This window comes from Ixodes scapularis, unplaced genomic scaffold (assembly GCF_016920785.2).
Source record: "Ixodes scapularis isolate PalLabHiFi unplaced genomic scaffold, ASM1692078v2 PGA_scaffold5__190_contigs__length_132052651, whole genome shotgun sequence".
In the NCBI taxonomy this organism is placed as follows: domain Eukaryota; kingdom Metazoa; phylum Arthropoda; class Arachnida; order Ixodida; family Ixodidae; genus Ixodes; species Ixodes scapularis.
In genome coordinates, this window is record NW_024609880.1 from 41,194,992 (window position 1) to 41,218,450 (window position 23,459).

The 23,459-nt window shown below is 47.7% G+C and overlaps 1 protein-coding gene across 1 annotated transcript; it reads left to right on the forward strand.

Annotated features, from left to right (window-relative positions):
- Positions 1–857: 857 nt before the first annotated feature.
- LOC120844035 lies at positions 858–1,376 on the forward strand (the record flags this gene model as incomplete). The annotated part of the gene is made up of 1 exon (XM_040215623.1): positions 858–1,376. A coding segment is annotated over one exon (519 nt), but the record flags the coding sequence as incomplete, so codon positions are not given.
- Positions 1,377–23,459: the final 22,083 nt, after the last annotated feature.

Consider the following 23,459-nt stretch of genomic DNA (forward strand, 5'->3'; position numbering starts at 1 on the left):
CAAGAGTGGACACATATCAAGGTTCCTTATGGCAGTTCAGTTCTCACTACGCAGCGTTGAGTGATCCACCAAACGTAGGTGCTCATGTCTGTTCGGGGGATGTCATCGTCGTCTGCTTCGGGTCCATTTGTAACAGTCACACCATAGGTGGTGACAGAACTGGCTGCAGCCCGAGCTCCGCTTCGATCGGTGGGGGCCTTCGGTTTGTTGCTCTTCGTCGTTGGTCCCAAGAGATGTGCGGGGACATTAGGGAACAGACATGGTACAGCAACTTTTTAATGCCCATTGGCGCTTGGCTTTAAAACCTTATTCTTTTTACCTCGGAAATAAGCTGCTACGTCTTTCTATATAAGTAAGTGGGTAAGTATGCTGCTCAGTTTCCTGGTTCCGTCATGGCCTACGCCAACCAGCGACGGGAATACTGTCATCGGCTGCAACATTACATCATTTACTTCCGTGGAACCTGCTGGAAAAACGTACTCGTCATCAGAAGCCTACTCTTTGTGGGTTTGCCGAAAACGTATCCACTGCGGAGCCACTTCCTACTGTGCATTAAAAAAAAAAAAAAACACCCTGTATATATATATATAGAGTGGTGACTTTAGGGCACTATTACGCTTCTCACGCGCACAAAGTACTTCTGAAAATTTCTGATTTAGTGGTTTTCGATGACGCTGAGCAAGTTTATAATTGGAACCAAATGTCTATTTTCATTATTTAAAAAGTTAATTAACGAATTTAAATTAATTAGCCGACTGATCGTTACGATTAGCCCCTTAAGTATGTCCCCCTGGCCGTGTAACTCACCTGCACAAGCGGCATAAGTGTAACTTTCACGGCTGTTTTTAAACAAACCATCACCTCCCCGCGTAGTATACCGATGTATAAAAAATTTGAGAGACACCCTCGTACATTCGCGCACAACGCGCGCCCAGTCTTCGGGGTGCAGCCCATGTGGGAAACCTAAGTGCAACGTGTGCCCCCACATGGTGACGACTGATACTGCCAGGAGTACGAAATCCAACTTTAGCATGAAAATTCACGGAGATCTCCGGTGCTGCAGTCCATATGTCGTCTACCTTCTCGACTGTCAGGTGTGTAAGATGCAGTACGTAGGACAAACCATGAGAGCATTGAATGAAAGGTTTAATAATCACAGATCCCACTCCACCAAAGTGCCCAGCCTTCCACTTTCCAAACATCTAACACAACCAAACCACTCATTCGATAAACTTTCTGTAACGTTGCTTCAATCTGCCTTTAAATCAAATCTAGAACGCGAACTGAAAGAAGTCCACCTGATCTATAAGTTTGATGCTGTAAAATATGGAATTAAAGAAAGTCCTGGGACACCCACTTGTGTTCAGCTGTTGTGAATGTGTTGTGCGAAGATTTATTTCACACTGCGATTTTTGGTCAACTTCCGAGTATAATAGTGGTGCCCCATTGTCGCGGATGACGTATGAGCCGTTTGCGGCGGGACTCGCGCTTTATCTCTGGGAGCGCCGGTTCTGCCAGCCGACGACGCGGAGCCTCCCCGGGGCAGTGCGGCGCAGCTTGGCGCTTACCCATACCGGACAGTAGTTTTCTGCGACGAGTTGGTCGCCTTAAAGGGGTACGGAAACAAAAATTTAAATATTCAAATTTTGTTCGGAAATGAGTCAAGCATGACGGATAATAACCGTAAATGATAATCGCACGTTTGTATTTTGAACGATTGGCTATAGTTTTCGTTCCAAACGGTGCACTCGAGCAAGCGCTTGAAGAGAAGCGAACGGACAGCGCGATGCGTCATGGGATATCCGGCGCAAACAAAAACAGAAAAAAAACGATTCCCCGCCAACGAGGTAGAGGGGCTCAGAGCGATAAACCGGGGTTCCGGTCTGCACTCGAAAGTGACCCCCATAAGGCGGCTGCCATTGTACGCAAATTTGACCACACGTCACATGACCAAACCAAATACGTGACGTCACAGGAAAGATGGCAGCGCCCATGCAGCGGCTGGCCCCAGCTGGGCCGGAGCTTGTCGGATGCTTTGTTGGTTGTCGTTCGTCTCGGCGAGTTGATTTCAGACGCGGAAGCCGTCATATGAAGCCGGTCGAAAGCGAGTTCAGAGCTCAGCGTGGTGTTTGACGTAGGTATAACGTGAAAATACGGAGGAACGGTGTGCATTTCGCTGGTGACCGACCGGGATATTGCCACGGAAGAGTCAACCTGACCTACGTTGCTCAGACCTCGGATTGATTCGGATACCGCTAGGATAAAATTTAAGGCGACATTTCTGTGCTCTCGTTGACCATCGGAATCTTCGATGTTTGCAGTGAAGCGTGAGCAATATATTTGGAAACACAGTTTAGCGATGGAAATTGCGTGAGTCGTGCTTGGCGGTGTGCAATCGTGGTGCAGCTTCGATCAAATGACCGAGGGCTCACTTCGGTTGTGCGGCGCACCGGAAGGCTGCCTTGAAGCTGGTAGTTCCCGTGCCGTGCTGAATGATGCTGTGCTGCTTACAAATTGTTCCGGCGTAGAAGTGCACTTTCACGGAGCACAGGTGTGCGGCGCACCGAAGAGCTGCCTTCAAGCTGGTAGTTCCTGTGCCATGCTTTAGGTGATACTGTGCTGCTTCCGAAATTGTTCCGGCGTTGACGTGCACTTTCACGGAGCACAGGTGTTGCAGTTATTATTGATCCCGCTGGTCTGTCGCACGTTTCGTCAACACAAACGTTTCATCCACACTCGTTACGCGAATTGCAAGCTGTCCGGACATTTCATCGAGCGTGTTACGTACCCAGCTCACGCCGCTTTGTGGCAACAGTCTGCAGTGGCTCATTACCAGAAAAGTGGTCCCACATCCATTTCAGTTCAGTTCGTCCACGGCAGTCGCCAAACCCCAAAGGAGAGGATTTATTCGGACAGAATGCCACTAAAGCAATGCAGCTTCTTCAGTGGTCAGGATAGATTCTCTTCTGCGAGTTTTGTTATACTGTCACGGATCCTTGTTCCGGTCCTATCTTCTATCAATATTCACTATTCTGGGACACTGCAGGTCATGCTCAGCTGTAATCGCATGTTCTGGTGGAGGTGCTGGGCACCCATAGCCCTTCACTCTGTGTGAACCCGGCGGCTCTTCAGCCGAGTTACTCGATAATGGGACACGGCTGGCGGACTATCCTGCGTCTTATACCCCCGTCGAGCCGTAAGCAAAGTCCTGACCCGAGCCTGGCAGAACAGCCGCAAGACGACCGAATACCACAAGGAGTAACCTCGGAAATACACCACGAAGCACCTGAAATCCGAGCCAGTTGCTGCTACCAGGAAAAACCACCGGAATTCGGTCTCCTGTCAGAAAATCCGAAGCTGACTAAGCCAACAATGACAAACCTGTAGCAGCAAACCGTGTCCCCTCCCACCATTGTTTGCATGCCCGTCGCAAATCACACTCCGACGCTTTTTCACGCAAGCTGTATGAAGACGTCAAGGACTGGATTGAACAATATGACAGTGTCGCCCGCCACATTGGGTGGACAGACAACTAGCTCCTGCAGAACCTATACTTCTCGTGGAAGAAACTGCCGGCGCTGGTCTGAGAACCATGGATCCTCCTTAACGTCATGGGAAGTTTGCAAGATCGAGCTGAAGCGCGCATTCGTCAGCCACCATCAACGAGAGAGAGCCGCATTCTTGATTCTGTCCAGGACACTGCCCCAACGAGAGCGCCACCGCACTCGTGGAGGATGTTTTGCGCTTGATCGAGCGCCCACGCCCACGCCGACCTTGAGGCTACAGAAGACAAGAACCTAAGAATCCCATGCCCCTCACGTGAGGGACAACACCTTCGGCAGCCTTGTCCGCAACCCCCAACAACAGTCGAAGTGTTCATATCACCGAGGCTTCCAACATGGAATGTGCACTGCATGCCCGAGCCTGCCACTATCAACAACTTCCCGGCGTCTCGACACTCGAGTTGTCCAGCTACTACTTCGACGCCAGCCTCCCAGGCATCCACGACATCATCCACGACGTTGTCTGGGAGGAGATCAGGAAGCTACTTTCTGCCATCAGTTGCCCGGCTTTTATTTTGATTGCCGAGATTGTTTTGGAACAAGTTTGACAGGTATTTCAACCGAGACTTCTGCGAGCGAAGCGGCATCTGACAAACCAAGGGCAACTTACGCCACAATGGCACGACGACCGCCACCGGCTGCCCCTTAGTATTCAATGCCAATTCAATGAGACACTCTGACGCCGAAGCATTCCCGACATCGTGTGTAGGTCTGTGCTCAACAAAGTACACCGAGGAAAACGTAGGTGATGCGAATGTGCGACCGAAAACCACTTTGCTACCAGTGCATGAAACCGACCTTGTCTACCAAAGCAGCCCGTACCAATGAATTGGTCTGCGAGGGTTCGTGCCAAACGACCCTCGATTACGTCTCGAGGAGCGACCACGGGAGATTAAGAATTACCTTCGGCGACCTTTGTCCCCGATGCCGAAGGTGCTGAATCGAAGATTCTGAATCCCTGATTACCCCGAAGCTCCTCATGTCCATCACCTCAACAAGAGGTAAGCACGACAAAGCAGGTGAGCGGCGATGCAGTGACAGTGGATTTGGTGTCGGTTGTCGTCCAAGGACAATACCTAAAAATTTGCTGACATCAATTTTCTGTGTCCACTCCACGAAGCACACAATTTCCAACTTTGAGGGAGAATGCCCCTGAGTGACTTGAAGGAATAGAAGGGTTGGTTGCTCTCAAAGGTGAACTGCAAGCATCACCAGACTTGGATAGCAAACAAAAATTGTTGCCAGCTGTCAACGGTACAGCAAAAGGCACAGCCACGTAAGCAATACATGCCCGAGCTTGCTGCATTGATGACGAAAACTACCAGGAAAATTTTCGGATTAGAAGCCAGCCCTGCAGCTTCAGTGCATCAGACGTCAGTGGCCGCACATGACGTATGATTACAAGACAGCATCAGTCGGTCAAAGTTGCCACTCGACCAAACTGAACACCGACGTGCCAGGAGCGTCATCCGACAACAAGGTCCACAGGTACTACGACTGAACGCCTGACACGAGACTGTCACAAAAAGAACTCGTTATGGAACCATTTCCTAAGAATCAATAATTATGTAATCAAGTGGAAATAAACATATTTGATACACTAACCAGATAAACATATGTCCGCTTGCCTTCATGCCTTGAGAGTCTACACACCGAGAATTGTGTCCACTGCACGCTCTGGACCTTACGAGGACACTCGCATCTCTGACCCTTCAATATTAATTAAAGGGTCATACCAGACTGGCGAACTTCTTGCAAGGGGCTGCACTCGTTCAACATTTCCTGAACATGTGGTGCATTCGAAAACCAACTCCAGTGATCTGAAAATGTTATTTATTAGTTTATTCCTTCCAGGAGCCTTCGTAGGCATTGCAGAGAGGATACTTAAAACTACACACATGATAATAGCATTAAAGCACACTGCTGTAACTTGTTAATTGGAAAAACAAACACACCTCTGAGCATATAGTTTAATAGTATGTGTTGATGCATTGTTATACAGCATGACACTTCCTATATGTATGACACAATAGACCCTTTGCAGAACCTTATCAAGCAACACAACTGTCACCATTTTTTTTCGGCGTAAAGCACACGAATGGGCCCCCGTTCACGTTGAATGCGAATGCAGCATTCGAGTCCAATACGTGCTGAGCCGAATTCACAGGGATGGCGGACATAACATTCTTGTCGAACAAATGCCCAAAGTCTGAAAGCCTGGGGTAATTACAGTAGTAGCTACTGTAATTTGTTTCATCGGAATTTGGCAGACGGCAAAGGCCTCGGTGAGTCAATACACACATTGGAGAGAGGCACATTACAACATATCACCAGAGTGCTCGTCTGCACAGATTTGTCACACACCTTCGCTCCGTCTCTCTGATTGGCTCGAGGGGGCTGTGGCGGTTGGCCTTTTCCAAGTTACGGTGATGCGAAGTATAGACAGCCCACACTTTTAAAAAGAGTCTATTGAAGAGACCGAAAGGAATGGTAGTCAACATTTTTCAACAAGACTGCTCTTCAGGCAAGGGATGAACACAAATATGAATCATCTTATCCAGGTAATTAGAACAATTAAATAATTGACAGACTAATACAATGCACTCTTGATGAAAAAGAGTATAGCTGCAATAAATCCTACAAAACAGAAAAAATGCGCAGTTAATCGATGCATGCACCAAAACAGTTGTTCTTATAGCAAGTCGAATAGCTTTGAAGCAGGTGCCTGCAACGATTTATTCTTCCCCATACTCAATAAAACGCCATCCTCGTAGCTAAAAATAAGGGTGCACTTCGCACTCACACACACACAAAAAAAAGGAAGAAAAGCGATCGAATGTAGAATCGTGGATTAGCACAAAAGAATCGCAGGAGCTTTCTCGCTAAACGTTGCTATGGTTGTTCGGTTACGGAGGGCTGAAACAACTTCCCTTAGGCCCTAACGCGACTTATACATTTCGCGTAGATTCTCAGATATTTCAACGTTCAAACAAAGCTAAGAGAATGCGAAAATTTCATGTTAAAAGCACTCAAAGTTCTATCAGTCCTCGGACACATCCCGGAATCCGAGCACCGGTACGGCGATGCAGAGCTGATGCTGTCTCACAGGCGTTAATATCCAGATGATCCAGAGCGATCTTGCGCCAAAACGGTATAAAGTCTCATTCCTTCATATTTTCACATTATACCTGCGTCAGCGAGCACGAAGAAGCCCGAAGTCGTCGGAAAGCAGCTGCACATCACGGCTACCGCGCACCGAACAAACTCGCATCCGCCAGCTCTGGGCGCTGCCATCTTACCTGTGACGTCACGGCTCTTGGGAGGTCACGTGACGAGTGGTCACATTTGCGTAAAATACGGCGGCAACCGGACTTCCGGTTTATCACTCTAAGCCCCTCTACCTCGTTGTTCCCCGCGTTCGTGACGTAGCAAGGCTGGAGAGATTATGAGCTTTGCGCTTGGTGGCGTTGTCAGCGTTGTGGTGGTGTCAATAGCTTCACCGCGTTACAACCGAGCCGTTCGAAGTACCCATGGGGAGACGAGCGTGTGGCTGGCCCAAGCAGCACGTAGTTTCCACAACACTGTCAGCTTAGGACTGAACGAGGTGGGGAAAGCAACTTTTGTTCGAGTTTTGAGCGACGGGCTAATCTTCTAGGGAGAGAATGGCTGTTTCCGGTTGCACGAACGAGGGTCCGAGAAAGAGGGGAGTCCTTCCTTTCCGTTTTCTTGGACCGTTTGGTACAATGCGCGATTTGTGAGTTGAGGAGGAAAGTTAAGAAGGAAAACGTTGAAATGCCGAAGAGCGGCGCTGCTCCAAAGGAATATGCTACGTCACGACTACGTAGCAGATTCCACAACGTTGCTAGACTACCTCCCAAATAGGCTCCGCATGCATCCACCAGGTGCACATTGAAGATCGTTTATTTAGCTTTAAAATTAGTTTTCTTGTGCTTTTCAACGGAAGACTGGTGTTTTTGAGGTGAGGGTGCAACATGCAACATATTAAAGCTAGAAAATGAGCGCTAAAATCTTGTTTCCCTACCCCATAATGGTCCCCCCGTTTTACATTCTCTCTCAAAATTTCATGCCCTTCATTCATCATATTCCGTGACTGCCGTGTGCAATGCACAGGGTGATCGTGGGCGCCCTTGACGAGACTTAACTGGAGGGGGCCGCGACGGGGCGATCGTTGTCCGGAGTTGGCCCGCGGCGGGCAATTACGAGTGTGCCCGGTTCGGATCGCCCGCCTTTGTGCCCTGCGTGCCACACGAGGTCGTGGATGACACTGGTCTCGTCCATGTTTTGCGTTTGCTGTTTGAATTTTTATTTTTATCTTTTTATCTTTGTATTTTATGTATTTTTTTGTTTTTTGGTTTTCTTGCTTCTGCGATATTTCGCTCGATATTTGATGTCTCACTTTTCAAGTCCCGCTTGAGGAAGAAGGGTCCCCCTTCGAAACGTCGCGGTTTTTGTATGACTTATACATGTTGAATTAAACCTTTCCAGTTTGTTTACCCTCGGTGGCTTCTACTTCTATAAAAATACGCCTACAGCCTACTTAGCCCCCAAGATGTCATATGTATATATATGTATATATATATATATATTCAGTGGTGAACTACGCGAATCGACATGTGTTCCAGATGTCGCCCCCCAACATCAGATATACTTCCGAGGCCTATGCTCGCAAGTAGCCTCAAATACGTCAGTGCACGAGGCCCGTATTTCAATCGGCACTTGAGAGAAAATGGCGGCGCAGCACTGTACTGAGCGGCCTTTAGAAGTGAATGGCGGCGAACCACACTCTCAAGGCACGTGTCTTACGCGTTTTGACTACAATCGTTGGCCTTACTTGTAAGCGTGAGTTTTATTAAGAAACTGTTACCCTAGGGCCACCACAGCGCCACCTCTCGCGTGTTGTATAAAAGTTCGCCACGCTGGGACGCTAGTTTTAAAACTGACCCCGCTAGTCACGCTGGTCTAAACGAACTGACTGCAAAAAAACGTCTTTTTCACTCAAAGCCACCGACGGTTCACTAATACGGCGATCGGCCAAACCCAAGACGGTAAACCTCTCGAGAAACTTGGGTGTTTGTTTTTCTTCCAACGGCACAATTTTGAGGATTTGTCTGAAGATGTGAACGCGTCCAGCTCTTACAATGTACAGAAAGGTAAGCATGCAAGCAATATTTATTTTCACCAATATTGCGCTGGGGGCATCAGACAAAACGCTTCGATGAGGTAGCTTGTCCGGGTCTGGTGCCCCTGCACTCACAAGGCATGGTAAAAACAATAACTTCTATGCACTACACTTTGTCTAAATAAAATAAACGCATACATCCTTTTTTGCTGAACAGTGAATGCCATTGTGGTCTATAACGAGCTTGTTGAGTAATGTAGGCAGGTTATGCACTATAGTTTGCAGTGCATAACTTGTACGAATATGAGGTACATTCCAGAACTCTCTGCGTCTGACAAGGATCGACGACTCACGTTTTGTCAGGTGGGATATATTAGACAAAAGGGAAATAAACTCATCGGTCGAAAATAAATAACAACATACCAAGCGGCACTCGCATACACTGGCAATCTTCATGACGGTGAATTTACGAAATAATGGTTCGGTATGACTGTCGTAACGCACATTTGCAACAAAACGCAGAATTTCTTTAGTAGAATCGTAAGTTTATTAAAAAAATTTTTGATTGTTGTGCCCCAAACCAAATGACAATATATAGATTGTGAGCTAAAGAGAGCATAATAAATTTGCGTTAATATTTACAGGCAGCAAGGAGCGACAGTGATATACTATTCTAAAAACTTTTGACGGTTTCATAACTAAGTATTGGATGTGGTTATCCCATTGCACATGTTCTAAAAAATGACACCTAGCATTTTGTGCTATTTAACTTTTTCAATCTGGTCGGTGATAATCTCTAGAGGATAATTACTAATAACGTGCTTGTTTACAGGTGTAAACAAAATAGCTTTAGATTTTGCAGTATTTATTTTAAGACCATTTATTGTTGACCACGAAATAAACTTTTCCAGAACTAAGTTTCCCCTGAGTATAGTTCGTCCATATTCGATGCAGATAGAAATATACTCGTGTCGTCTGCATACACCATAAAGCGTGCTTGGTTGCGAGTACTGACTTGATCGTTTATATACACATTGACCAGCAGAGGGCCGAGTATGCTGCCTTGGGGCACACCAAACTTCAAGATTTGCAAAGAGGAAATATGATCATTCACTGAGCCGCGTTGCTTACGATGTTCTAAATATGAATGAATAATTATGAAAGGCGTGCCACGTATGCTATAACACGAAAGTTTATCAAGGAGCGTTGAATGGTTAAGCAAGTCAAACGGTTTACTAAGATCAATAAATATTCCCATTGTCAGCCGGTTGCATTCTATAGTGTGTAATATTATTTCTTTCTGCGAAATCAAAGCGCTTTCCGTGAATTTTCCTTTGCGATATCCGAGCTGGGAGTCAGTTAGCACTGATTTCTGGGCGAAAAATTTGTCTAAACGATATAATATAATTTTTTCCAGCCCTTTGAAAAATGTTGAAAGAACCGAGATTGGTCTGTAATTTGTAACTAAACTTATGTCTCCACCTTCATGCAAAACTTAAACTTTCGCAAGTTTCATGTTATTCGGAAATTGGCCACTCGACAAGGCTAAGTATATATATACCAAGAGTGGGCCACTACATCGAATGCGACATTAGCGGGCTTTATTTGCATATCGTCCATGTCATAGCTTTTACTGTTAATCAGTTTCATAAATATACGGATCACTTCCAGTCCTCTGTCGGTTGCAGAAAAATTGCGTCTGCTACACGGTGCGAGATCAGCGAGGAAGCATGCTCATTGTACACGCTAGAAGGCAAGTTAGGTGAATGTCCGTTAAAGAGCACATAGAGTTGCATTCCGGACACGCTTTCACCAGAAAGTGAAAGTTCGTCTTTGAACTCTTCTGCTTGCTGCGTTGAAGTACTTCGTTTATCAACTGCCAAACAATCGCAGGACGCGTCTTGTGAGCATGGTCAAAAATGACGTTTGTGATATTCGATTTTTGATCTTTTTTAGTGCAGATGTGAGTTGATTGCGACAGTACATGAAAACTGCATGGTCACCGTCACCTTTTAAACAGAGGTACGCCTTATATAAGCGATTATTTTTTCTTATTATTGTTAAACTAGATGGCGTGACCCATGGCTTTCTTGTTCGTTTTTTTTAGCAGTAACCGTCTTATATGGAAACGATGCGATGTATATTAATTGCCTTCAAAATATTTATGAAGTCATCATATGCTTCGTTCACGCATTACTTTGAGACGACAGAAGTCCCCTCTGTTTGCATGACTGTGATTTGAAAAGACTGCAGTTGGCAGTCGGTTATCATTTGGAAAGTTACGAGTATATCGAAGCTCCCCAATAAATCACGGGTTTTAAAAAAATGGTAAATGATCGCTTATGGCACTACTAATAGTACCTGCACTGCTAACTAAATTATTTATATTGGTAATAAAACGTCTATGCAACTTGCCGTACAACGCGTAATTCGTGTTGGGTATACAATCACATGGCAAAAACAACTACTAATGAGTATACTACTCTCTCGTGAGGAAAGAGAAGAGGTTTTCGAACTATTTAAATTTACTTCACCGCCCAGAACAAGAAAGCAGTTATACAAGGATATAAAATCAAGATACCTCTGAAGAAAAGACGAAAAGAAGTATTAAAGTTATCAGCTGGCGGTCGAGACTTTACAGATAGCAGCTGACGTCCGTGCTTCACAGTTTCGATTTCATAGTCGTCTGTAATTTCGGCAAAAGGCATCGGGTATTTCGCATCTAATATCCTGTCGAACATAAAAACAAACAATTCCCCTTTGTTTTCCGCTTCGACTAGTGAAGAGGTGATTGTAACCCGGCACGATAAGGACATCGTCATCTGCTACGTACCATGTTTTCGAAAGCATCACCACTTGAAACGAAATACAGAGTTGATCCAAAGAAGTGATGAAATTATCACTTTTACATTTCAAAGAACGGACATTTAAATATATCGCCGCGCGCAGGGCTGAGAAAGCAACGCTCGATCACGAACCTCCAGAAAGTTCTCGTTTATTCTTGTTCCAGACGTAACTTCTATCGTTTATCTCTGCTTTTGTTGTTCCAGAAAGTGCGCGTTCATTCTCGCCCCGAGCGCGCTACGCTCGAACCTTCTCCGCCGAATCTCCAAGATAGCGACTCACCTTAGGCAAGAGGCCCCCCGCGACCTTGTCGAGTCAGTTTCGCCCCAGGGTTCGACTCTGCTGCTACGCCGACTTCGACGCCCGCGACGCTCTGTTATTATCTTTTGTACCCTTTTATTTTTGGCACAAATTCGCCACATTAAACGTTTATTTATTCCTGCTTATTTCTTGTTTATTGGTCACCACCCGTGACATTTTGTTGGAGGTGCGGGGTAACCGCATGCCCGTGCAGCGCTCCCCTCCGAGTTTCCGTAGTACAAGTCCGAACTCAGCCTGCCGAGGACCGAGCAAAGACCAGATCGAGACCCGATCCAGTCGCCGCACCCAAGGTCTACCCCCGGAACACCCACTTCTGCCACCCCGGACCAGGCAGCCAACGAGGCCGACGATGAACAACCAGTCGTCGCAAAACCCTTGCCGCCGCCGCCGTCATATAGCCTCCCCTCGCACCCCGGACTCCGACGCCATTCCACGGGGAGGTCCACGAGGACGTTGAAGATTGGCTGCAACATTACGAACGAGTTGCTCGCCATAACGCATGGACTCCGGAGCAGTGCCTTCAGAACGTCTACTTCGCTCTAAAAGGCACGGCACGCACTTGGTTCGAGAACCACGAAGCGTCGATTTCGTCCTTGCAAGACTTCCAGGCGGAGCTTCGACGCACTTTTGCAAGCCAGCCGCGACATCAGCGGGCCGAAGAACTTCTTCAAGCAAGAAGCCAAGAATCAAACGAGGGCGTCAAAAGTTTCGTCGAGGACGTTCTCCGCCTCATGAACCGCGCCGACCCAAACGCTCCTGAAGAGAAGAAGCTGCGGTTCCTGATGCGAGGAGTGAAAGAGACCATCTTCGGGGGCTTTGTGCGGAACCCGCCTATCACCGACCGAGACTTCATCACCGAGGCAACTAACATCGAACGTGCCCTTCAAGCACGCGTCTCCCACTATCAGAGACTTCCTGGCTTCGGTGCTCCCTCGCCGTACAGCAGCAACACCCCGGACATACGCGAGATCTTCCGGGACGTCGTCCGGGAGGAAATCAAGAAGCTCCTGCCTGCTATCCACCAGCCTGCTTCGGTGTCAACAGCCGAAGTTGTCCGCGAGGAGGTCCAGCGGGCATTCCAACCTGAAGCTCCTGCCAGCGTACCAGCACCCAAGGAGCCCTCTTTGACCTACGCCGCAATAGCTCAGAAACCAGCGCCAGCTGCCCAGCAGTATTCGACGCCACCTCGACGTGTACTACAAGAGCCACAAACCTTCCGACGTGTGGAAGGGCAACCCGAGTTATTCCGCACTGAACAAATGTCGCCAAGGAAGACGGATGTGTGGCGCACGGCCGATCAACGACCGCCGTGCTATCACAGCGGCGAGGCCGATCGTGTGTACCGCCGATGCCCATACCGACGACTCGGGCTGCGCGGATTCCACCCAAACGACCCGCGCCCCCGGTATGGTGAACGCCCTCGGGAGATCGACGAGTACCTGCGACGACCTCAGTCCCTCGAGCCTGTGTCCCGCCGAGAGTTCCGATCGCCTTCGCCACGACGTCCAGCTTCGCCGATGCATCGACCCCGACGTGAAAGCTTGTCGCCCCTCGCTCCTCGCCGGGGAAACTAGGCGCGGCAACCCCTGGAAGTGGAGTTGCCGAAGACGACCGACGTAAAGAGCCTCCAAGAACGACGGAGCGCTCCCACTCTCCCGACGCTACGCAGCACAACGACGCTCCTGCTTCGGTGTCCAACAACCTAAACGTTGTTATCGACGGCCTCGACTCGTCGGCACTCGTGGACACCGGAGCAGACTACTCAGTCTTGAGTGGGAGACTTTCCCGCCGCCTTCGAAAGGTCATTACGCCGTGGGATGGACCACAAATAAGAACCGCCGGAGGACACCTGATCACACCAGTCGGGAGATGCACCGCTCGCGTTGAGATTCACGGCGAAACATGCCTTGTGAACTTCGTCGTTCTGCAAGACTGCTCGAGGGACGTCATTCTCGGAATGGACTTTCTGTGTGAATACGGCGCCATCATCGACCTTGCGGAGAACAAGCTGACGCTTCGGAAGCCTGTCCCATCGGTGGAAAATACCAAACCGACGTTAGCTGCAGTGCGAGCCATCGCCAGCCACGTAAACCTGCCGCTGCTGTCGAGTGTCTTTGTGCCCGTCGGGACCGAAAGAGCCACCTGCGGTGTAGGACTGCTGAAAGGAAGCGTCCAACTTTTCCTCGGACGAGGGATTGGCATTGCAAGAGGCGTAACCGAGCTCCAGGACGGGCGTACCGTAGCCCGTGTCACCAACTTCCGGCAAGAGTCGGAGCACCTTACAAAGGGTACAGCTGTGGGCTACGTCGAGGAAATTCAAGACTCAGCCGCGATCGCCGTGATCTCAGAAGACGCCTCTCCGACGCAGAACAAGACAATCACGTCCTCAGAGCTCGACATCGACCCGTCCCTCCCAGTCACAGAACGACGGCAACATATGACCTTCTCGCCGAGTTCAGTGAGTGCTTCTCCGCGTCGTCGAAGGTGCGCCGAACGACGGTTGCGAAACATCGGATAATTACCGATGACGACGCACTCCCTGTGCTTCGGCCGCCGTACAGGGTCTCCGTGAAAGAAAGGGAAGCCATCCAGCAGCAGGTACAAGAAATGCTCGACGAAGACATTGTCCAGCCCTCAAGCAGTCCGTGGGCTTCACCAGTAGTCCTGGTGAAAAAGAAAGACGGGACTCTTCGGTTCTGCGTGGACTATCGCCGACTGAACGCCGTAACAAAAAAGGACGTCTACCCGCTGCCACGCATCGACGACACCCTGGACCGGCTGCGTTACCCCCGATACTTTTCGTCGATGTACTTGAAGAGCGGGTACTGGCAGATTGAGGTCGACGAACGAAGATCATGGGAAGACAGCCTTCGTCACGCCGGATGGACTGTATGAGATTAAAGTAATGCCGTTCGGGCTGTGCACAGCGCCGGCAAACTTCCGGCGCGTTATGGACACCGTCCTTGCCGGCTTGAAATGGCAAAGCTGTCTCGTCTGCCTCGACGATGTTGTGGTGTTCGCAAGTGAATTCGACGAGCACCTGAGGCGACTGCGAGCCGTGCTACAGGCCTTCAAGGCTGCTGGGCTGACCCTCAAGCCTTCCAAGTGTCGGTTCGCCTGTGGTGAGCTGAGATTCTTGGGCCACGTCGTGAGTGCTCAGGGTGTAAGCCCTGATCCCACAAAGACGTCCGCTGTCGCCGAGTTCCCGAAGCCATCAGACAAGAAAACCGTTCGAAGATTGCTTGGGCTGTGCGCCTATTACAGACGTTTCGTTCGTGACTTTGCGCAAATTTCTGCACCGCTGACGCATCTGACGAAAGACGACGTGCAGTTCCAGTGGGGAGAGGAGCAACAGCAAGCTTTCGGGGAACTCAAGCGAAGGCTCCAGTCGCCCCCTATCCTCGGACATTTTGACCAGTCGGCGGAGACTGAAATCCACACGGACGCCAGCAATACCGGTCTCGGTGCAGTACTCGTTCAGCGACAAGAAGGGGCAGAGAGAGTAATCGCTTACGCAAGCCGGGCGGTCTCTAATGGCGGAACAAAATTATTCAACGACCGACAACAAATGTCTTGCTGTCGTCTGCGCGATAACCAAGTTCCGCCCGTACTTGTATGGGATCCCGTTTCGCGTGGCCACAGACCACCACGCCCTCTGCTGGCTCGCAAACCTCAAGGATCCGTCCGGACGCCTCGCCCGCTGGAGCCTTCGACTGCAGGAATTCGACGTATCCATTGTGCATAAGTCCGGCTGTTCTATACTCGTCCCCCATAGAAATTGTAAGCACTTTCACAACCCTAGGTGTTTTGTTTTCAAATCACATGTCTTAGTCTCAGCACATTGATTATATTATTTCAAAAGTAGCTGGTGTCATCTGCATGTTATATCGACACCGTTCTATCCTCCCGCAAAGTGTTAAGTTGCTCTTGTATAACACTTTATTTTTAACACATTTAAACTACTGTCATCTAATATGGGGCACCACGACAAAAAGAAATCTTTATAGAATATTTTTATGCAAAAAAGGGGGATAAGACTTGTGTGCAGTGTACCTTATGACTTTCACACGGACCTAATTTTTGTTACTCTGGGGATAATAAAAATACATTAATATTACAAATACAGACTTGCCATGAAATAAAAACAAGAATATACCAAGAGACAAAGGTTCTTATTTGACTTGGCTTCCCTCAGAAAAAAACCGCAAACGCATACCCTTCGTCACCCTGACCCTTGGATAATACATACATCGCGTACTGACTACGGCCTTCAGATGGTTAGAAAAACCCTGCCCACATTGCTCAACATTTTCTCGCATTCCAATGTTGACATAGTATCTTTCACCCTACGTGAGATCCGTGAATATTTTCTTTGAAATAATGTCGTGTTCACTTTTTGTATTTTGTAAGTCCATTTTCTTTATTGTTGTGTGTGGCTGATATCTTGTTGACATTTTCGGCCCAGTGTTTGCTTTTCTTCCTTTTTTTATTCCTGTTTTGCATTGGTGGACTCCTTTGCTTTGTACAATTTTTGACACCGCTGTGTTCCTGTGAGGGGGATGGGGACCAGTCAAGCTCCTTGTAAGCTTCTTTCCCCAGCTCCCACCATATATACATGTATATGGTAAATAAACTATTATTGTTACAGGAAACCCGGTTGTCGTAGCTTTTCCTTCTACTCCTAAAAATACGTATGTGATGCTTCTGTGCCTATGAAGAAAAATATATTAAGCTTTTCTGAAGGTAGTGTAGAAGCATGCTGTGGGCAGAGTAAAAGCATTCGGGGTAGAATCATGTTACGCTTCCACACTGAATGTTACTTCGTTCAATGCCCTTCTACTCTGAACGCTATGCAGTTCCGGCTCTGAAGATATCAACGGCCGCGTTGAAAAGGTCTAAACTACGCTGCACTGTTCACACACACGCAAGAAAAATAATAATAAAACAGGAAAGATCGCAAAGCATCTGCTATCCGGAACATATTTTCCGTTTATTGCTACCCTGTTCGTTTGTTAACCTATCTGCTATCCCGAACATGTTTTCCGTGGTTTGCTACCCTGTTTGTTTGTTAAGCTACGTCACTTGTTTTGAATCTCCCATGATGTAATGCGTTCTTCGGAGGCCCTTGAGGGGAATAAAATGAAAGGAAATGAAATGAATGAGCGCCGCAGCTTTCACAAACTATCGCGAGTAGCCTTGGCAATGTGACTTCCTGTAATGCGTTTCACTTTTCGTTCGACTTTCTTAGACTCAAGGATCCGTTCGAAGAAGTCAAGCAGTCCTACGAACGCATCGCATTGCGCTAGTTTTCAGCACTGAAGCAGTAGCTGGCAGAAGCCTTTTGTTCCTCAGTCGTTGGTGAAACCCCAACGAAGATAAGAAAAAACTCTAAAATAAAATGGAAGACGTTTACAAATCGCTGCAATGCCAAATTCGAGCTCAACTCTTTGAGGAGGAGGAGAGGAGGGTATGCAGCGGAGATATGCCCCTCGCTCCTCCTACGTACCCTCTCCTCCTCCCCTCCTCGTCTCCTATTCCTCCCCTTTCTCCATCCCCTCCTCTCCCCTCCCCCCAATTCAGTTGCCCCGCTAAATGTAGCGGGAAAATGAAGTTACATGACTTTGCGTCACGTCACCGTTGAACAAACAGTTTTTCCGCAAGATTTAGCGGGAAAATTGACGTCACGTGACCTCAACACCAATTCGATTCTACGCTGAATTTAGCTGGAAACTGAATTGGTGTTGAGGTTACATGACGTCAATTTTCCAGCTAAATCTAGCGGAAAGGCTGAATTTGTCCACTAGATCTAGAAGAGAAAGTGAAATTTTAGACTAAATCTAACGGAAAAGCCGAATTCCCCCGCTGAACTTTACAGGGAATCGAATTGGTGTTGAGGTCACGTAGCGGGGAATTGAATTGGTGCCGAGTTCACGTGACGTCAATTTTCGCTCTAAATCTAGCGGAGAATCTGATTTTGTCCGCTAAATCTAGTGGAGAAACTGAATTTCCCCGCTAAATTTAGCAGGCAGTTTAATTGGTGTTGAGGTCACGTGACGAAAATTTTGCCGCTGAATCTAGCGCGGCTACACCGACGCCATCTCAACCCAGAAACGGGCACCAAGATATGCGCTCTAAAAACGGCAATCTCTTGCGAAGACGGTGGACGTATGTTGTACACCTGAAACCGCCGGGCCATGTTTTGACCTAATCCAACGTTCAAGTAGACAATATACATAACAAAAATATTAAAATAATCGCTCGCCAAGAACGTCGGACATAAGAGCAATGATAATATGATAGTTCGTACTAATAGCCCCTTCGAGATACGGGGATCTAGATCTGGTCAATGGACCCTTTCCAAAGTTCTGTACCATCTGGAGGCACAAAAAGCAGTTTCACTGTTGGCAATCTAATGACGGTCTTGAAACTGTGTTTGATCGAGAACCGCCAACTTCGCACGTAAATGGCAGAGGAAAATTCGTTCTTTAATCACCACTTAATTCTCTCTTTATTTGTTTTCCTTTCCATAGCGGGAAAGTAAAAACTGGCCAGTCTAAAGCAGCAGATTCTAAGCCCTTCGATTATATTCTCGAAATCTATAGGCCTTAAAGCCAAACTTGCGCAAAAACATTGACTGGAGAATACTCCTAAATAAACACTTACGTAGCCGTTACGTCTAATTCGTGGATCGAATTGTACATACGTCTCGAACGTACCTGTCTTATGCAGCCTCCGCTTGATGGTATCTTGAACATCTCCCCGTTATATGCATTATAAAGGCATCCATCAGTTTGCCACAGATGTCATACATGATATAATGATATTGACCGAAATTGTCAGGCTGAATCTTGAACGGGTTTATTCCAAAAAAGTTCATCGGATCGGCTTAATCCAGTTGTTTATCACGGCAATCAAAAGTAACTTTCTGAGCGTGATACTTCACCCCTCCCGGCTACCCATGTGCATAGGTCGGCATTTTAAGCTGTCCTCACTCAAACTCACGATCACTATTTTTTCCTCAATCAGGACTCACGCCCACTCACGATCACGATTTATTCAAAATAGGGTCATCACCCGGACTCACTCTCACGGTTCAACACAAAACCAAAACTCACTCGCCGTCATCATCGCGGTCGTCACGGTCACATATCATCACGGTCATCACGCTCACAGGTCATCACAAATCATCAGACTCACAGGCCATCAGACTCACAGGTCATCACACTGACAGGTCCTCACGGTCCTCACGCTCACAGGTCATCACGGTCCTCGCACTGACAGGTCCTCACACTCACAGCTCTACACGGTCCTCACACTCACAGGTCCTTACGGTTCTCACGCTCACACAGGCCCTCACGGCCCTCACACTCACAGGCCATCACGGTCCTCGCACTCACAGGTCCTCACACTCACAACTCCTCGCGGTCCTCACACTCACAAGTCCTCACGGTCCTCGCACTCGCACAGGTCCTCACGGTCCTCACACTCACAGGTCATCACGGTCCTCGCACTCACAGGTCCTCACACTCACAGCTCCTCATGGTCCTCACACCTCACAGGTCCTCACGGTCCTCACACTCACACAGGTCTTCACGCTCATCTTACCCACAGGTCCTCACACTCACAGGTCCTCACGGTTACAGGTTGCTTTCATTGTATTTCTTTTGTTCCTCGCGAGCCGTTAGTCTGTCTCCACGAGAGTCGTGGGACGGGGAAACTACCCCAAAACATTGAACTTCTGAACCGCTTATCCAATTTGAAAGAAATGTACTACGTTTATGTTTATGCTCCGCACATTTCTACAAAATCTCGTTCACCCTGATTAGTTACGAAAATAACTAAATGCAAGCTGACGAAATTGGGTGTGTTGAACTTTTGCCTGCTGACAAGGGCAGCGGAAAAACACAAACGCGCCTTCCGACAGGTTACACAGACAACGTAGCAGTGATTAGAGCATCGCCTCGCTGCGCATACCTCGCTCATTTGTACACAAATGAACGATTAATACATATATCATCCCCGTTTCTTTTTTTGTGAGCCACTCACACGTAATTCTACGGAAGTTTATGCAGCATATATATAATAAACATATGCACTGACCAAATTTTTTTTACCTTTTTTTTTTTTGGGGGGGGGGGGTGGTATTGTTGGGTAGGGTGACGTCCGTCTGGTTTGAAATCTCCCCATAATCCCTGTTGGATGTGTTCGGTGAGGGGTTCCGCAGTTCTGTGGTGTCCGTCAGTCGTATGCTGTTCTATGAGCAGAGACCGTTGGAGGCCGAGTTTTCCTTCTCACTCGAGCTACTTCTGCTTTTGTTGATCGACCGTGGTTGCCGCACTAGGCTGCGATTTAAGGAATCATCAGCCGACATTGTTTTTCAGTCATCTCGGCCTTTATAAAATACTGTCAGCATTTATTATCTTGATACGTGCAGCCGTCCTTGGATTGGTTTCATTTAGATTGGTTTGGCATGGCTTTGCTTAATTTGGTTTGGAGTGGATCGGGGGTTTGGGGTTTGGGGTCGTCTCCGTGTGTCTCTTTGTCGCGCTCTCGATCACGTAGGGTGCGCCACTTTTTATGTGGCAAGCCCCGCCATTCTTGGCGCGCAGTTCATCGAACAAATTTTTATAGACAGATCGTTTCATTGACACTGCGATGTTTTATCGGCAGACCGTTTCTTCGACATTCGATGCTTGACAGAGTTTGCTACATCTCGTCGACACGTCTTTTTTTTCTTTTTTACTCGGACGTCTAGACGACATTACTCTTTCTCTCTTTTTCATCGACGCGGCTTCTTGGCGTCTCGCGTTCTTCGCATGTTCGCAGCGCACTACCGTGGTGTCCGCTACGGACAGGGCGCAGGTGGCGCAAGCTCAAATGCTCCTCACTCTTTGTACGCAGTGCGCTGTGCGCTTACTTTGCTGGAGTGGTGCGTGCGGCGAGGCGTTCTTTTGGATACTTTTGGCTGTACGGGTGCGTGCTCGGCCTGTCTAGCGGCTATTTGTTTACGTAAGGAGCGTGCCCTATGAAGCTGAGGCTCAGCACTCGACAGCCAGACGGCCGGACGTAATTGTTGCTTTCTGTCGTGCTCTTTGCTGCGTGCACACTCGAAGCTCGCGAGATGCATAATCGTTCCAAACTTTTTCTAAAGGAGTGTTTCTCGACGCGGTGGTGGCCTCGTATACCATTCTTTTCTTTTTTTGTAGAATTATGTAAGGCTTATTTTGTGCCCAGCAATGCACACAAAATACCAAAACTGATGTTTTGTATTCTCGTCTTGCAAGTTTTCCGAAAAAGGTAGTGACGTAGAGGTTAACCTGTCGGTTTCGGTAGTCTTTAAGAGTCGATGAACAAGGTATTTACATTGTTGTAGTGTGTAGAGTGGGAGCTGGCGGAGATCCATCGCCTACGTCGTCTTCTTTGCCATTGGGCAGCTGACCGATTCTACGTGCTGGAGCTCTCGCTGGAAGCGTAATCCTATTTATATAGTGCTCAACAGTGCTCATCCGTGTGTACTGTAGTAAACATTTCAGGCCGACATATCAATAGTTTCTTGTTATCAACCAGGAAAACGGAATATCTGTAAACACCTCCCGACAAAAAAATGAAAACCAGAGCTCGCCGTTCGCTTTGACCAATAGACCGATCTCACACGCTCTCACGGCTACCACAATGACAATTGTGGTAGCCGTGAAACGCGAACTTAATCGCGCCGCCGCTTTGCGGCGGCGCGACAGACCTGTGTGACTCATATGAGTCTGAAAGAGACACAACTACCAGCTAGATTGCGCGCGTCGCTGTTTCCCATGAGCTATGATCTGCCCAACGCTCTACATTTCCTCTCCAACTTTTCCCTCACATACGTTGATTGATTGACACCCTTCCGCATATTTGCGGTCAACTATTTTTAACAAACCCCTCTCTCATCTTTCTTTCCCCCTTCCTGGAGGATAACAATCTGCATAGGCATTAAACCCTTTTTCCCGTTTTATACAACCCCCTCCCCCCTCACCAACCGTCTGGAGCGTGCGTGACGCAGCCATATATATAGTTGTACTTCACAGGAGGCAGTGGTAGTGCACGAGACGGCTCGTGATCGACACTCGCAAGCCTAGACCGGCGTCGACCCTCGTGCGGAAAAACTACACTTCCCGCAATGCACTGCGCCGGAGGAGGCGTAGCGAAACTGGCGGTGGGTCGGTCTAGTACCTCATGCCCGGTTCACACATCTGCGTTCCGAGCGAAAGAAACAACACGAACGACATCACACCGGGACGATTCTGTTCGCATAACAGAACGTGACAGAGATGGCAAAGAGCAGCTTTATCAAGCAATCATGTGTCACGGTGGTCGCGGTGTCATGTCGTTCGTGTCGTTTCTGTCGTTCCTCTAGATCGGAACGCAGATGTGTGAACCGGCCTTTACGAGCCTACTCTGATGTTACGCTTGAACGTCACAGAAAATAGGTCTTCCCGCCTTTTCGAGGCGTCGCCACGGGTACGAATACTAGCGGGGTCTGTTTAAGAGATTTGTTCCGCACACAAGCGTCAGCACAGGTTATGAGTTATGACTAGGGATGCCGCGAACTTCTTTCGAACCGAAGGTTCGATGATCGATTCAAGCGGTTCGAAATATTTCCAATTTTAGAACTTTACATATCGAAAAATTCGACGGAAATTGAATTTTCGAACTTGTTAAACTAAGAAGTTCGACGCTTTTAGAAATTTCGAACTTTACACGTTCAGAAACGCAATGTTTTTCGAACCTTCGAACTTTTTACGCTAAAAAGTTAGATCCTTCTCGAACTTATTACGCTGCAAATTGGATGCTTGTCAAACTTGCGAACTTGATAGACTAAAAAATCGATGATTTTCGAACTTTCGAATTTCTTCCACTAAAATGGTTGAAGCTTTTCGAACTTTGGAACTCCCTACGCTAAGAAATTCGATCATTTTCGAACTTTCGAACTTGACGGTGACAGCGCAGGGAAAACCAATCTCAAACCAGACACTCAGGAAGACAAGCATACGCGCTTGTCTTCCTGAGTGTCTGGTGTGAGGTTGGTTTTCCCTGCGCTGTCACCGTCAAGTATGGTTCACCAACTCGCCCAAGCATCCATCCTATCAAAGAAATTTCGAATTTATTTATCTAAACAATTCGAAAATTTTCGAACTTTCGATTCCTGAAAAGTCAAAAGTTCGAAGAACTTCAAACTTTTAGGGTAAAAGTTTCAAGTTCGTCGAACTTCGAAAGACGGGCGGGCGGTTTCATTTGGATTCAAGCCGTACAATGTATATTCGTAATTTCTTTTATCAAATTTCGACATGCGGTGCCGCATTCCTTGCGAAAGACAATGCCGTTTATTTCAATCATCTGGCATGCTTGGTTTTAAAGAAATAATTTCCCGAAGGAGCAAGCAAGGACGACGGGTTTTTGACAATTGTCGTTCGTTCCATATTTGAAGCACGTTATAGCCGAAGCTCTGTATGGTACAGATGTTAAACTTTTTAAGACTTATCTATCTATAGCCTAGGTAAGTGTCGTCTTTAGGTAAGAATATTGCTGTTCAAGATTAATTTCGAAGAAATGTC